General features: G+C 57.4%; 1 protein-coding gene across 4 annotated transcripts; it reads right to left on the reverse strand.

The window, feature by feature from the left end:
* Positions 1–4,487: 4,487 nt before the first annotated feature.
* On the reverse strand, positions 4,488–12,154 carry KLHDC8A (kelch domain containing 8A). 4 transcript variants are annotated; one of them, XM_047705811.1, is made up of 6 exons: positions 12,077–12,154; positions 10,739–11,340; positions 7,551–7,715; positions 7,145–7,360; positions 6,425–6,526; positions 4,488–5,555 (listed from the first exon to the last, which is right to left on the reverse strand). In XM_047705811.1, the coding sequence occupies exons 2-6, from the start codon at positions 11,112–11,114 to the stop codon at positions 5,362–5,364; spliced, it is 1,053 nt and encodes a 350-aa protein (XP_047561767.1). In that variant the 5' UTR covers positions 11,115–11,340; positions 12,077–12,154; the 3' UTR covers positions 4,488–5,361. The 4 variants fall into 4 exon arrangements, 3 of the variants coding, with proteins under 3 accessions (XP_047561767.1, XP_047561766.1, XP_047561768.1); XM_047705810.1 differs by lacking the exon at positions 12,077–12,154 and adding an exon at positions 11,696–12,035; XR_007123197.1 differs by lacking the exons at positions 4,488–5,555; positions 12,077–12,154 and adding exons at positions 6,767–6,969; positions 11,696–12,041 and having other exon boundaries at positions 6,424–6,526.
* Positions 12,155–13,066: the final 912 nt, after the last annotated feature.

The following is a 13,066-nucleotide window of genomic DNA, read 5'->3' on the forward strand; positions in this document are numbered from 1 at the left end:
AAATAATAAATAAATAAATAAATAAATAAATAAATAAATAAAAGTAAGTTCTCATCTTTACAGGGTCAGTGCTTCACACCCAGTATTTTATCCATCCTTCCCTGACCCTGTGAAGTCAGGGTTTTAGGTTGGATCCTGGGGTACAGAGGCTGCTGATGTCCATGAGGCAAGGGGAACATGAGCCCCAGAAAGGCAGCCAGAGGATGGGGTTCCACACCTGGCTCTACCCCCGGTTAGCCACATGACCTGGAGCAGGCGACTCAGTTTCCCTGCACTCAGTTCGTAATTGGTTAAGAGACCCTGAACGTGGAAGGTCTTTGTAAACTGTGAAAGGCTCCCAGCTGCGGGGTTTAATGGTGGTGGTGGCTCATGCTCAGGACTCCATCCTCCACCTAAATGCTCTCCCTTGAAGGGGCCAAGTGTGCGCTTCCTCCTGGCCCTGCCTCCACAGCCGCCCCCCTCTGCACATGGGAGTGGGTCGGAGAGTCCGGAGAGGGCCAGGCAGGGCGGGGCATAGGAGGTGTGCCCGGGAGGAAGGAGGGGGTGGGAAGGTCTGCCTGGTGCCACCTCCCTGCCCCGTGTCTGGCTCCCACTGGCAACCTGAGCCCTTGGCCTCCCAAGCCGCTCCAGGAATGCAAACCCCAAACAAAGCACATTCTTGAGCCTGTCCCCAGCTCCTGACCCTTGGTAAGGGAAGGCCAGAGCCAGCATTTCTCTTGGCCCTGAATGACACGAGCACAGTCTGGTGCTGGGGGCTGTTAGCACAAGCCGGGATTAATAGGCTGGCTGTCCCCCAGAGCTTACGAAAAGCCCAGTCCTGAGCTAGTCCTCCCGTCCGAGCCTGCTGCAAAGGGAGAGAGGACCCGATCCCTAAGCGAGGGGACTTGGAATACCTCTGATTTCCTGAATCTGATTCTTTGTGCCAGTCACGGGCTATAGACGGGCTCCAAGGAAGCTGGGACATTGTGAAGATTACTCTCCACGCTGGTGCTGTCTCTCGGCTCTTTGGTTTCTGGCTTCATTCAATTCAGCTGTTTGTTACACATTTATTTCGCCAGTTATTTGTTACGCATCTGGACACAGCAAGCCCGGCTCTCTGTGATGCTCTGAGCGCCTGAGGGTGAATGGCATTGTATGGTCCTGAGGACAACCTACAAAGTTTTGTGTGGGGGGGTGGGGCACGTGTGGGGGCAGTGGCTGTGTTCACCAGGTACATGAGGGGCAGGGACCCTGGGCAGAGGCAAGGAGAGGAGGAGGAGAGGCGGGGAGGTAGGAGCTGTGCCAAGGGACTCAGAGGCCCAGACTGAGGCTGGGAATTGCCTGAAGGGTAGAGGGTGCTCCTGGGGATGCTAAGCTCGGCAAGGACAGCTGGATTCAGAGACAGAGAAAGATTTCCGAAGCGGAGGGGTCTGAGGTGAACAGAGACCCATCCAGAAGGGTCCCCAAAGATGGGGACACTGAATCCAGATAGGGGAGCCTGGGAAAGGGATTTGTCCCTTACTATACCCTTACGAATGTTTGCTTTTAAGGATGTGAGTTGCTAAACAGATTAGGACCAAGCCTCACTTTCTGTTGAGTGGGAGGGAGAGTGTCCCCAATGTCCCCTTCTCATCCTCCAGATAAGGAGGGCAGGGCAGGCCCCCTTCGGGGGACAGTGAGTGGGAGCTTAGGAGTCCATCGCCTCAAGCGCACAGCCACACCCTCCCTTGCAAGGCTGACCAGAGGAGGAGCCTGGAAGGCCCAGCTCCAGCCCAGATAGGCCAGACCACTAGTCGCAAGTCTGGAGGTCCTCGCTCCAGCAATGCGGAGGGTGGAGGGAGGCTGGGGGAAGACAGACTTCTCTCTGAACCACCTAGAAAATTCACCAACTCTAGCAGTCCCCTCAGGTGGCCAGTCTTCAGATACTTCCGGCCTCCAGTCCCTTATCCCACTGACCCTCTGAGTCATCTGCCAAATACTTCTTCGGAGGGTGTTTTACATGAAGAAAAGAAATTGTCTCAGGAGAGTCCAATCTGGCTAATGAGGAACTGGGCCTGGGAATTTTTCCCAGTTCTTCCCCTCAAGGAACCATCACCTAAACTCACTCAAGACACACTTCTCAGGCACTGGCTGGGTTCCGGGCATGAACCAGCTACTGAGTACATGAGGGCAAGCTAGAAAGACTGGGCTCCCCCATTTCCGGATGAGGAAGTCACTATTTCCCCATCTGTAAAACAGACCGATCCCAGGCTTGCCCAAGCTCACAGGGATACCAGGATGTGAGGGGCCTCATCTTTCTGGGCTTGACATTTCAAACCCCTTACATAGTACACCCCAGCTGATGTCCTTGTTGCCTCCGTATGCTATGTCATTTGAGGCAATGGAGTGTTTCGTTCAGAACGGTTGAAATCTCAGACATGGCTCAGTCATTTACTAGCTGGGGACCTTGGAAAAGTTACGTAATCCCTTGGAGCCTTTAGCTTTCTCATCTGCGAAATGGGACACTCCTTACCTCGTCGAGTTGATCTAAGGATTGAAGTGAGGGCTTCACCACCTTGTCAGATTGGGAGATGAAGAGGAGAAAGAGGAGGGGAGGGACCTTTCCAGAGAGGGATGGTGACACGAAAGCCTATGGGGGGGGAGGTGAAGGGGTGGAACGGGGCCTGGAGCCGGGCCATCTTTCCCCAGATCCCGAGCGGCTTTCATGGTACCTCGAGGTACAGACCACGTGGTTCACCACTGACACTCCCTGCTTCCCTAGCTCAGCAAGGCACCCCCAAAGTCTTTCCCAGGAGGGACCTCCAAGAGGTAAGTCCTCAGCAGATGCCAGGTCCGGCTCTTAGTGGCCCTCATGGGCTGTGGTGGCCAGTCCTCCATTCTCATAATAGGGAGACCCTTTTTCAGGCTCACTGTGCCCCTGAAATTCCATTTAAAAACGCCTCGGTCCCATCCTTGGATCCGGTATCGTTCTGTATGCTTGGAAAGCCCCCTCCTCCAACACACACACACACACACACACACACACACACACACACACAGCTTTGGCCTCTCTTGGAAAGGGTGGAGGGACCCCTGCTTGTAAATGCCTTTCTCAGGGAGGGTGAAAGGGGACAGTGGAAGGTGGGGGGTAGGGGCGGGCAGACCAGGGCTGGACTTGGCAGTGGCTTCCCAAACATGCTGCTCCATCCCTCACGGGGTCTGAAGCTCTTCTAGCACCTTCTTCTAACAGTTACTTCAGCAACAAACAGACCCAAAATAGGGGTGCCCAGAAGCAATAGGAAAATCTCCCCCACAGTCTGCTCGCCAGGGGGCACCGGTGGCCATCAGCAGCCTCTGGCCTGCGTGGGAAGACCAGGCGGGGCCAGCAGGGGGCAGCACGCTTCTGAGGCTGCATGAAAGGAGAAAAGCCCCAGATTTGTCCAGATCCCCGGAGCGGATCCTCCAGGAGGCTCTGACAGGTGTTCCTCCTCTGTTCCTGCCTCTCGGGAATGAATTACCACAGTAAGTGCCGTCTGACTCCCCGGTAACCCCTCCCGAGGCAGGTTTTCTTTGTATCCCTGGTGCCGGTACAGCTTTTAAAAAATAACTGGCTCAGTTGGTTAAGTGTCTGCCTTCGGCTCAGGACAGGATCCCGGGGTCCTGGGATGGAGCCCTGCATGGGGCTCTTTGCTCAGGGGTGGGGGGAGCCTGCTTCTCGCTCTTCCCCTCCCCACTGCTTGTTGTTGCTCGAAAACAAATAAATAAAATCTTAAAAAAAAAAAAAGAAGAAGAAGAAGAAGAGGCTGCCTGGAGGGCTCAGTCAGTTTAGCCTTCGGCTCAGGTCATGATTCCAGGGTCCTAGGATCAAGTCCTGCATCGGCTCTTGCTCAGCGGGGTGTCTGCTTCTCCCTCTGCCTCTCCCCCAGCTTGTGCTCTCTCCTTTCTCTCTCTCTCTGACAAATAAATAAATAAAATCTTTAAAAGGGGGCGGAGGGGCACTCAGTTAAGAGTCTGTCTTCAGCTCGGGTCATGATTCCAGGGTCCTGGGATCAAGCCCCACGTTGGGCTCCCTGATCAGCAGGGACTCTGCTTCTCCCTCTCCATCTGTGTGCTCACTCACTCTCTCTCAAATAAATAGATAAATCTTAAAAAAAGAAAAGAAGAAGAAGAAGAAGAAAGAGGTGCTCTAAAAGCTTCAAGTCTTTAAGTCCATGAGCAATCCCCTTTCCGCTTGGGTAAGATGGCAGTGAACTTCAGCTGAGTGAACCGAGGCCACCATGAAGACATCAGCTGACGAGCTTAGCCCTTCCTGCCTCCTAACTGGAGTCTTGCCTACAGCCGTACTGGGAGCGAGGTGACACAGCCGGTCGAGGTTTGGGGATAGAACCTGCTCCGTGGGAACAGCCAAGGACAGCTGGCCACCTGGGATCCTATTTAGTCTGAGACCGTCACAGGGACGGATTTTGGGGGTCCCCTCTACCCATCAAGATACCCATCCACCCAACCCCGGCACCACCTGCCTGAGAGGATAGGAATATAGATTTTAATCATTGTGCTGCTGCTGTTAACCCGGGTGTAGTCAATCCAGACTTCGTGGATTTTGATGCCACAGTGTACACGAGAAGGTTTTGTACAGAAACGCTCCAGGAACGTTGGGGACAAAAGGGCCAGGGAGGGGTGGTGGAAGGAGGAAGTGAGTGAGGAGCGGAGCGGGAAGCAGAGCCTGGGCTGGGTGTCTGCTCCTTCCTCATCATTGCGTTCCCATCAAGGACCCGAGAGACCTGGACCTTCCTGGCTGAGGCTGCTGACCTGGACTGGTCCATTTGAACCTGACTTCCCTTCCAGCTCAGCGGCCCCTGCTCCAAAGCCAACTCGCTGAGCAGATGAGGGCGAGGGCAGGCCCACTGCTGACCGCCAAACGGGGTAGGGATACGAATCATGGGAGAGAAGACGGGTTTGGGACTCCTTGCAACCCCTCGCCATTTTCCATCCCAAGAGACCCTCAAACTAGCACAGAGCTGGGGAGAGGACAGTGATAGCCGTGGTCTTCTGCCCCACCCACCTCCTGCCCTGGCCACTGGGGGAGGCGGAATTCACAGGAAGGGGAGGTGGCAGGTACTCCTGGGCCTTTCTCTGTCTGAGCAGGAGGGGAGGAGCCTCCTCAGAGCTGGGCTGGGCTCCAGCTGCAGGCTCGAGGAGTCAGCGTGTCTTCTTATGGTTTCCTGGGATAGGTACAGTTTGGAGGTGGAGGGAGGTCCCCCAGAGCCCCTAGGGCCTGACCCCCCTAGTTGCGGACAGGAGCTGGCACCCTGGGAAGTCACCCAAACTGCTCTGATGAGACCATGTCTGTTGTCAAGAGTGGAGTGGTCTGGTCCGGGGCGGAGGCACCAGGCCCCGGGGCAGCTAGGAGTCGGAGACGCACAGGGCTTCCACGGCGTCGCTCAGACCCTGGCTGACGCCCCCCACGGCCAGGAGGCAGTTCTTGATGACAATGCTGGAGCAGGCGCAGCGGGGCGTGGGCATGGTGGGGAGAGCCTCCCACTTGTTCTTCCCCGGGTGGAATGCCTCTGCCGTCTCCAGGACCGTGGGCTGATTCCCTGAAAGCGCCAAGGGAAGTGGACCTCACAAAGGAGACCGGCCACCGATCCCTGCCCCACAGCACCGCCACCTCCCTGGCCCCCTCTGGAACCCACAAGCAGAAGCCAATGGACCTCAGTCGCTGGGCTGCAGAACGGCTCCCTCCTGACCCTGGGCCTTGGCTCTTGGCCGACAGCCTCCTGGCCCTGCCTGCCTTCTCTCCCTCTTTTCATCTCCACCCACGGCTTTGACCACAAGTCTCTAGACACTGCTGCTGCCTTTCTTTTGCCTTGTACTAAACAGCTGTCCCCGAGGTCTGGCTCGCATTGAGCTCCTTTCATGCTCGGGCGAAGTGGGAGTCTGTCCACACTGCGTAACCTCGGGGCGCCTAGAGTTTCTCTGCCCTCTTGAGGCTGGGGTCCTGCCTTCAAAATACCTCTAGTCTCTGCGAGGGAGTAACCCAACAAATCCTGAACCCATTACAAAAATCTGTCTAATCAGGTTTGCTCTCCTCGTCCACGATGGAGCTGGATATCCAGGGAGGAGAGCGAGCCAGAGAAAGAGGACCAGGCTAATCCCTGCTACGCGTTTGTCCCCAGGTGTTCCTGGATAGGGCCCCAGAGAGCTGTGCTCAGCAAGCCCGCTTTCCAAGGTCGGCAGCCTGTTCCGCAGGCTGTCTTGGCCTCAGTTCCCCCTGTGTGAGAGGATGGAAAGAGCACATGGGGACCCGATTGTGGATATGTGGGAGGGCATGTTGTGAATTATTTGGGTTATAGTGGTAGGCAGGTAGTGTACAGGAAGCAGCCAGAACCTTCTCCTGCTCACGCAGAGCGCCAAGGGTCCACCGAGCACCCGACCCGCAGTAACAGCCTGAAAGCGCCATCCTTACCGAGTCCTCCGGCCACTATGACCCGTCCGCTCAGAGAGCCGGCCACAAAGTCTGCCCGCCGCTTCTTGAGGAAGAATGAGCGTTCCATCTTCAGCCAGCCCCCTACGGGCCGTGGATCGTGGCAGATAAATTGAGAGAGAATTAGATGCTGACCTCCCCCACCAAATACGCACCTTGTCCCCAGAGCTCACGCCCGAGGCCGAAGTCCACTCCAGCCACCCTTTGTGCTCAGGGCAGAAACTACACCTCCTGCTGTTTGAAATGATGGGCTCTGAGGCCTCCCGCCTCTCCCACCCAGACTTGCTCCAGTCCAAGGAACCATAATCCCCTGCAAGGAACCACCACGTTCTGTCTCTGTTCTCGTGGGCTCCGAGCTGGAGAGAAGGCTAACTAGAGGCAGCGAGCGTGAAGGTCGGGATCCTTCTGGGTCTACCCTGGTAAAAAGCAGGAGAAGCCCTCCCTCCCCTGGCCCTGCCTGGATGTCGTAAGAAGAGAAAATAGATGGGAAAGTCTTGGAGACAATAACCAGCCAGCCAAGAGGAACCCTGTCCAGATGGAGGAAGCGATCCCAACAGTAGCCTGGAATGATGGGGCTGTCCAGATCTCTGAAAGGTTCCCCTTGTTAGGTCAGCGACCCTGGGTGGGTGCATGGGATGGGGGCAAGGCGCAGGGAGTCAACCAGAGGGGTGGTGGGCCGCCAGCGGCTGGTGCCCTGCTCACCTTGTTCCATGTCGAACACGTCCATGGTCCGGAGGAACTTGGGCTGCCGGTAGAGCCGACCCTGCCTCAGGCCCCCCAGGCTGTAGAGGCGGTCATCCAGGGTCACAAAGCTGGAGAAGGCCCGCTTGCTGGGAATGTTGGGGAACTTGGTCCAGGAGCGAGTCTCAATGTCAAAGACCTCAAAGGCATTGACTGCATACTTGGACTGTCGTCCCCCTGGGGCCAGAAAGGGGTTGGAGGAGTGGAAGTGGGGGGGGGCACAGTAAGTACCTGAGGGCAAGGGCTGGTTTCCCCTTTTGACTGTTACCGAGCCGTATAGGGAGCGCACTGTGTGTCAGTGCTTCCTGTGGGAATGGACCCCAGGAGAGAAGAAGAGATAGATGTGGGACAGATAACATGTCCTTACCTAGCACATAGATCTTGGAGCCTCGGAGGAAGGAGGTGGCAGCATATCTCGGGGTGGGCATGGGTGCTAGTGACACCCACATGTCCTTGAGCATGTCATAGTGTTGGAGGTGATTGTGTGGACGGAGGTCCAGGCCCATCCCGCCGGCCGCGTACACTCGGTAGTCTAAGGAGAAAGGCCACACACATACCCCTGGCTCAGCTTATCTGCACGACGAGACAGGCCCATCAGTAATCACCTATTATCAGACCTGGCTCCATTAACCCCTTGAAGACCAGCACTAAGGTCAGGTCAGGTTCCCAACCACTGCAACGTCCCTGAGTGGGGCTGATGAAACCAGGACAAGTCCCTGCCGGGTTGAGCCTGCGTCTTCCTGAAACCGCATCACGCTTGCGTGTCTTAGTCGTCCTTGGTGTCTGGCCCTTGGCTGAATCTTGCACGGGGTAGACTGTGATGGAGGGGGGTCTGGACAACCCTTCGCAGATCTTGTCCTCTCCATGTTCCTCCCTCCTAGGCAGCCAGAGGGAATGCCAAAGAGGAGAGGTATTCCTCTTAATGCCTTCTAATAGTGGACTGTTGCTTAGGCATTCCCAGACTGGAATGCTCCAGACCCATCAGGAGCCTTTGGAAATGAGGTCAGCTCTGCTGTCGCTGGCCTTGTGGGACATTGGCCTGCTGCTGATTTTCTCTGTCTGCCCCCTCCTCCCCCAGGAGTGCCTTCCTCCTTCGTACACTGGGTGGCTTGTGGGCTCCAGAAGGCATCCTGCACTAGGTGAGACAGGGTTAGGGCTGAATGAGGGGGAGGCTTTGGAGGACAGAAGACTAGCCCCTTCAAGGAACCCTGCCAGGGTGGTAAGCTGGGTACTCTCAGAGCAGAAGCGAGTTCGCTCCCATTTTCTGTTGCTCTTGGTCCCAGGTAGGCAGGTAGGCAGGCACCTCCCTGACACACCACAGCAGAGAGGATAAGCAAGGCGTCCCTGTTTCCCGGGGCTTCCCTCCAGGGCCTCCTGAGGCCTACCAGAGACACAGATTCTCCTGCTCCCTGACCCCACAAGCCACTCGCCTTCCCGGGGACCCACCCGTGCCTGAGATTCTGTCTCCCAGTAGCCAGTCTTCCCAGCTTCTGGCCCTAAGAGGCTTTTATTCTTCAAGGGAATTACAGGGATGAGTACTATTTCCTTCTATTGAGTACTACCTCCAGTTTTATTGAAAAAGGAAAAAAATCCTAACCGTAGCCTCAGGTCAGGAGATTGGGCCTGCTAATATTGGGAGGGTTTCCCTTACACGAGCTCTGCCTCACCCATCCCTGTGTTCCCCGAAAACACACCTCCAGCAGAGAACCCTCAGTCCGTGCCCCACCACCACTCCTGGGCCAGCTCCTACTCAACCCTTCACGGGCACTTAGGTGACCCCCAATGGCAGAGCTGGGCTGAGAGCACCAGACCAGTGCCTCCCAAGGCATTGGCTTTGCCCTACTCGCTGTTTATTACTGAAATAATCATCGTCTGTTTCTTCCACTAGATTGTTAGAGAATTTGTTCATCCATGGCCCCAGCATTTGCTTCAGTGCTGGCCACACAGGCATAGGAAATCTTATCAGACCCACTGCTGAACCCAGTCATTGCCACAGTGAAGAGCAGAGACTCCATCATCACTCATTAGCCCTGTGACCTTGGGCAAGGTATTTAACCTCTTCAGGCCCCACGTGGCTTCCCTCCAGAATGAGGGTAATCATAGCGCTTACCTCATCACCCAGGCTGTGAAGATCACATTAAAACACATAAAGCACCTACGGTAATGACTCAATAAATGTTAGTTCTTAATCTCCCAGCAGCACTTCTTGAGGCCGGTGGGGGGTTGGGGGCGGGGGGCGGCAAGGAAAACCCTTTCCCTCTCTTTCCCCCCACAACAGGCCTCCAGGTCTCCTGTCCTTCCTACCCAGGGTTCCTGGAGGCCCCAAAGGCCACTGCCCTGAGGGATTCTGGGTTAGAGTTTCTCACTGGTCACCTTCACTGGTCAGACCCAGACTTCTGAAAGTAGGGGCCAGGACTTCGGTCTCTCTCCTTCATCCCTGGGACCTAGAACTATGCAAGGGACAGAGCAGGTGTTCAAGAAATACTGATTCCTGATCTACAGTAGACCCAACGGGTCAATGGGATGGTTTTGCCCGAGGGGGAGGGAGGATTGCATCCCACCAAGGCTATCTGAGCAGCACTGGGGGCCTTCTAATTTCTGTTGGACCATTTCCTATAAAACCCTTTGCACTGGGGCACCTGAGTGGCTCAGTTGGTTAAGCATATGCCTTTGGCTCAGGGTCCTGGGATTGAGTCCTGGGATCCAGCCCTTCCTCAGGCGCTCTGCTCCGAGGGGAGCCTGCTTCTCCCTCTGTGGCTCTTCCCACTTGTGCCCTCTCTCTCCCTGTCAAATAAATAAACCTTTAAAAAAAAAAACAACAGCAGCAACAACAGCAAAAAAAACCCTTCATGTTTCAGCAAAAGAGAATTTGGAGGCCCCTCTGTGCTCTGGGCTGTGCTAAACCCAACAAGAAAGAAACAAGGGGTTTTGAGAAAGTGAAACGAAGATCACGTAACCTCCTGATCAGCACGTGCTCGCCCCGAGACCTGTGAACCTGGGCGGGATGCTGCAGGAGCATGACCCTCAGGAACTTTCTAGTCCCCATTCATTAGCCTCTCTGAGATTAGGAGGCAGAGGGGGAGATTGAGGGTAGTGGGGAAGGCCCTGGAGTCAGGCCTCAAAGCCCCATTAGTGGGGCCTGGGGAATGGTACAAGGAGACAGGGAAGGTTCCTAGGACCCCAGATATGTGTCTGAGGTGTTGGCCCCTAAAAGGCAGCGGGCAGGGGATGAGGTGTTGTGGGTGGGAGGCTCTGTCCTTCTGCAGAATGAAGACGTTTGCAGGGACACAGCACTAACCCTTCAGCTCTCCCCTCTGGCCAGGCCCGCCCAGCTCTCTGGGAGGGGCCTGGTGGAATTACTAGATACTTCACCTGCTGAGCCTGTTTTCCCATCTGTAAAATAAGGCCAGTGGGTCTTCAGTTTCAGGTCTATTATAGGGATCAGATAGGATCAGGACTGTGAGAGCGGCCCCCAACTCAGTGTTGGTTTCTATCCCTCTCCCGGTGGTCCCCCACTCCCTCCTCTCTGCCCTCCGCCGCCCTGGCCCCACTCGCCTTTGGCCGTGACAGAAATGCCCATGGCGGCCTCTCGCAGCACGCTCCTCTTCTTCCATTTGCCCTCATCGATGTTGTACATCTCCACGACCTTCAGGGGCAGCTGACTGGTGCCCACACCCCCGATCACCATGATCCGCTTCCCCAGGGCGATGGCGGCCACCCCGGCCCGGGCTGTGGGCAGGGGGGGCAGGGCGGTCCACTGGTCGGCCTCGGGGGAGTAGACCTCAAAGCAGTCCATGGGGATGCCGTTGTCGTCACATCCCCCGATGGCATAGACCTGCCCCCCGCTCTCCAGCAGGGAGCAGTAAACCCGGCGGCTGGGCAGCGGCGCCAGGCGCTTCCACTGGAAGTCCTTGACGTTAGGCACCTCCATCGCAGCCCCGGGGGCCCCGCCCGCCGCACCCCTGTGCCCGCGCAGAGCCAGGGCGCCGCGGGAGGTGCGAGCCCGGGGGGCCGCCCGTTACTCCGCGCCCCTTCTCGCCGCCTCCATCTGGCTCCCGTCCGCCGGCTCCCGCCCGACCCCGGGCAAGGGCCCCGACGCCGGCCAGCGCTTCACTTTCCCTCCAGACTGCGCGGTCCGGCGGCGTCCGCGCCTGGCCCTGCGGGAGGGATGGGGCGAATCAAGGGCGGTCGGGGCCCCGCGCCCTCGCCTCCTCGCGCCGCCCGCCGGGCGGGCTCCCGGCTCCTAGGTCCTTGCCAACTTTAAAGGGAGGACGCGGCGGCCGAGGGCGCCACCCCGCGGCGGGCATCGCGCCCCGCAGCGCCCTGTCCCCCGCCCCTCCGGACGGGCTGCTCGGACGCTCGCGGGGCGCGCGCCGGGCTGGGTGCTTTCGGGGGCTCGCGGCGCCCGGCTGCCTGCCCGCGGAGCGAGGAGTTAACACCTCCGGGCGCCGCCGCCTCCCTGCCCCCGCCCCCCTGCCCGCGCCCTCCCGCCCACGCCCCCGCGCCACTTACACAGCCAGGCCCGAGGAGCGCGGCGGCGAGGCGCAGACCGCGCATCAGCAGGGAGCGGGGAAACGGGGAAACGGGGATCCGGGAGCCCCTCCGCCCCGGGGCCGCGGGGAGCCGGGGAGAGGGCGCGGTGTCCTTCCCCAGCGCGCACGCCGCCGTCACACATGCAGGCGAGGAGAAGGGACGAGCAGCGCGAAGGAGAAGCGGAGCCGCCCGCGGGGAGGAGGCCGGCCCCGCTGCTCCGCGCACCTCCCCACCCGCAGCCGCCACACCTGTGCAGGAGGCCGCGTGCGCCCCGCGGCGGAGCAGGCCGTGACCTCTTTACATAAGCGCTGGCAGCACCAGCCCGCGGGGGAGGGAAGGGGCCCCGCGGGAGCCGCTCACCTTGTCTACCGGGTCAGAGGGGCGGGGCACTGGAGCCGGGAACCCAGATTCCAGGGACCAGACTCCCTCCAGCTTGATGGTGGTGTGTGTGTGGGGGGCGGGGGCGGTTTGTGTTTGTTTTGGATGAGGAGGCGGAGAGACCAATTACCCAGTTTATCTACAGCGCCCAGACCCGGTTCGTGACAGGCTGGCTCAGTAGTCAGCTTTGCGTTGGGGGAGGCAGGATCAAGTGGTTTAACCTCATAGAAACAAGGTCCGTGGGTGTGACACGTGCAGACCTGACACAGGTGCACCCAGACAGAGCGGGGCCACTGACCCCGCACGCCTCTGTGTGACTTACACATCGCCCCAGCCTCTCCCGTCCGGAAACTGACAAAGCACACACATGTAGACACGTAACCAGAGACACCGAAGTAGATTGAGGAACGGTCGGGCGGGGAGGCGGCGCTCCCCCACGGCCGTGCCTTCTGCACATTCCTTGAGAAGGGGAGGCCTGGTTATGCAATGTTGCCACTCAGCACCAATCCATGGGGCTTGCCAAATAGTTTTATCAAGCCACATTCTCATAGCCTTTTGAGGATAGCAATCCCTTTCTAACAAAGGTGCCCAAGAAAACCTTGGGCCCCCTGGTCTGACTGCAAAACCTGTGGGGTCCTCCTTCTTCCTGGTTCCCTTGAATACAGTCTTGAAACACTCAGGATTGGGAGTCTGACAGAGGTGGGTTTGAATTCTGGCTCTGAAATTATTTAACTACTCTGAGACCCAATTTCCTTCTATTATTTTATCTTTTTATTTGGAGATAAATTGTACATTTACCAGCAGTAGTGGGAAATAACACCCTTTACCTAGTTTCCCTCAATGGTAACATCTTGCAAAACTTATAGTACAATAATATTACAACCAGGCTATGGCAATTAATCAGGGAAGGTACTTCCTTCACATCACTAGGATTCTTTCTGTTCCCCCTTCATACCCGCACCTACTTCCCTC

This window comes from Lutra lutra, chromosome 15 (assembly GCF_902655055.1).
Source record: "Lutra lutra chromosome 15, mLutLut1.2, whole genome shotgun sequence".
In the NCBI taxonomy this organism is placed as follows: Eukaryota; Metazoa; Chordata; class Mammalia; order Carnivora; family Mustelidae; genus Lutra; species Lutra lutra.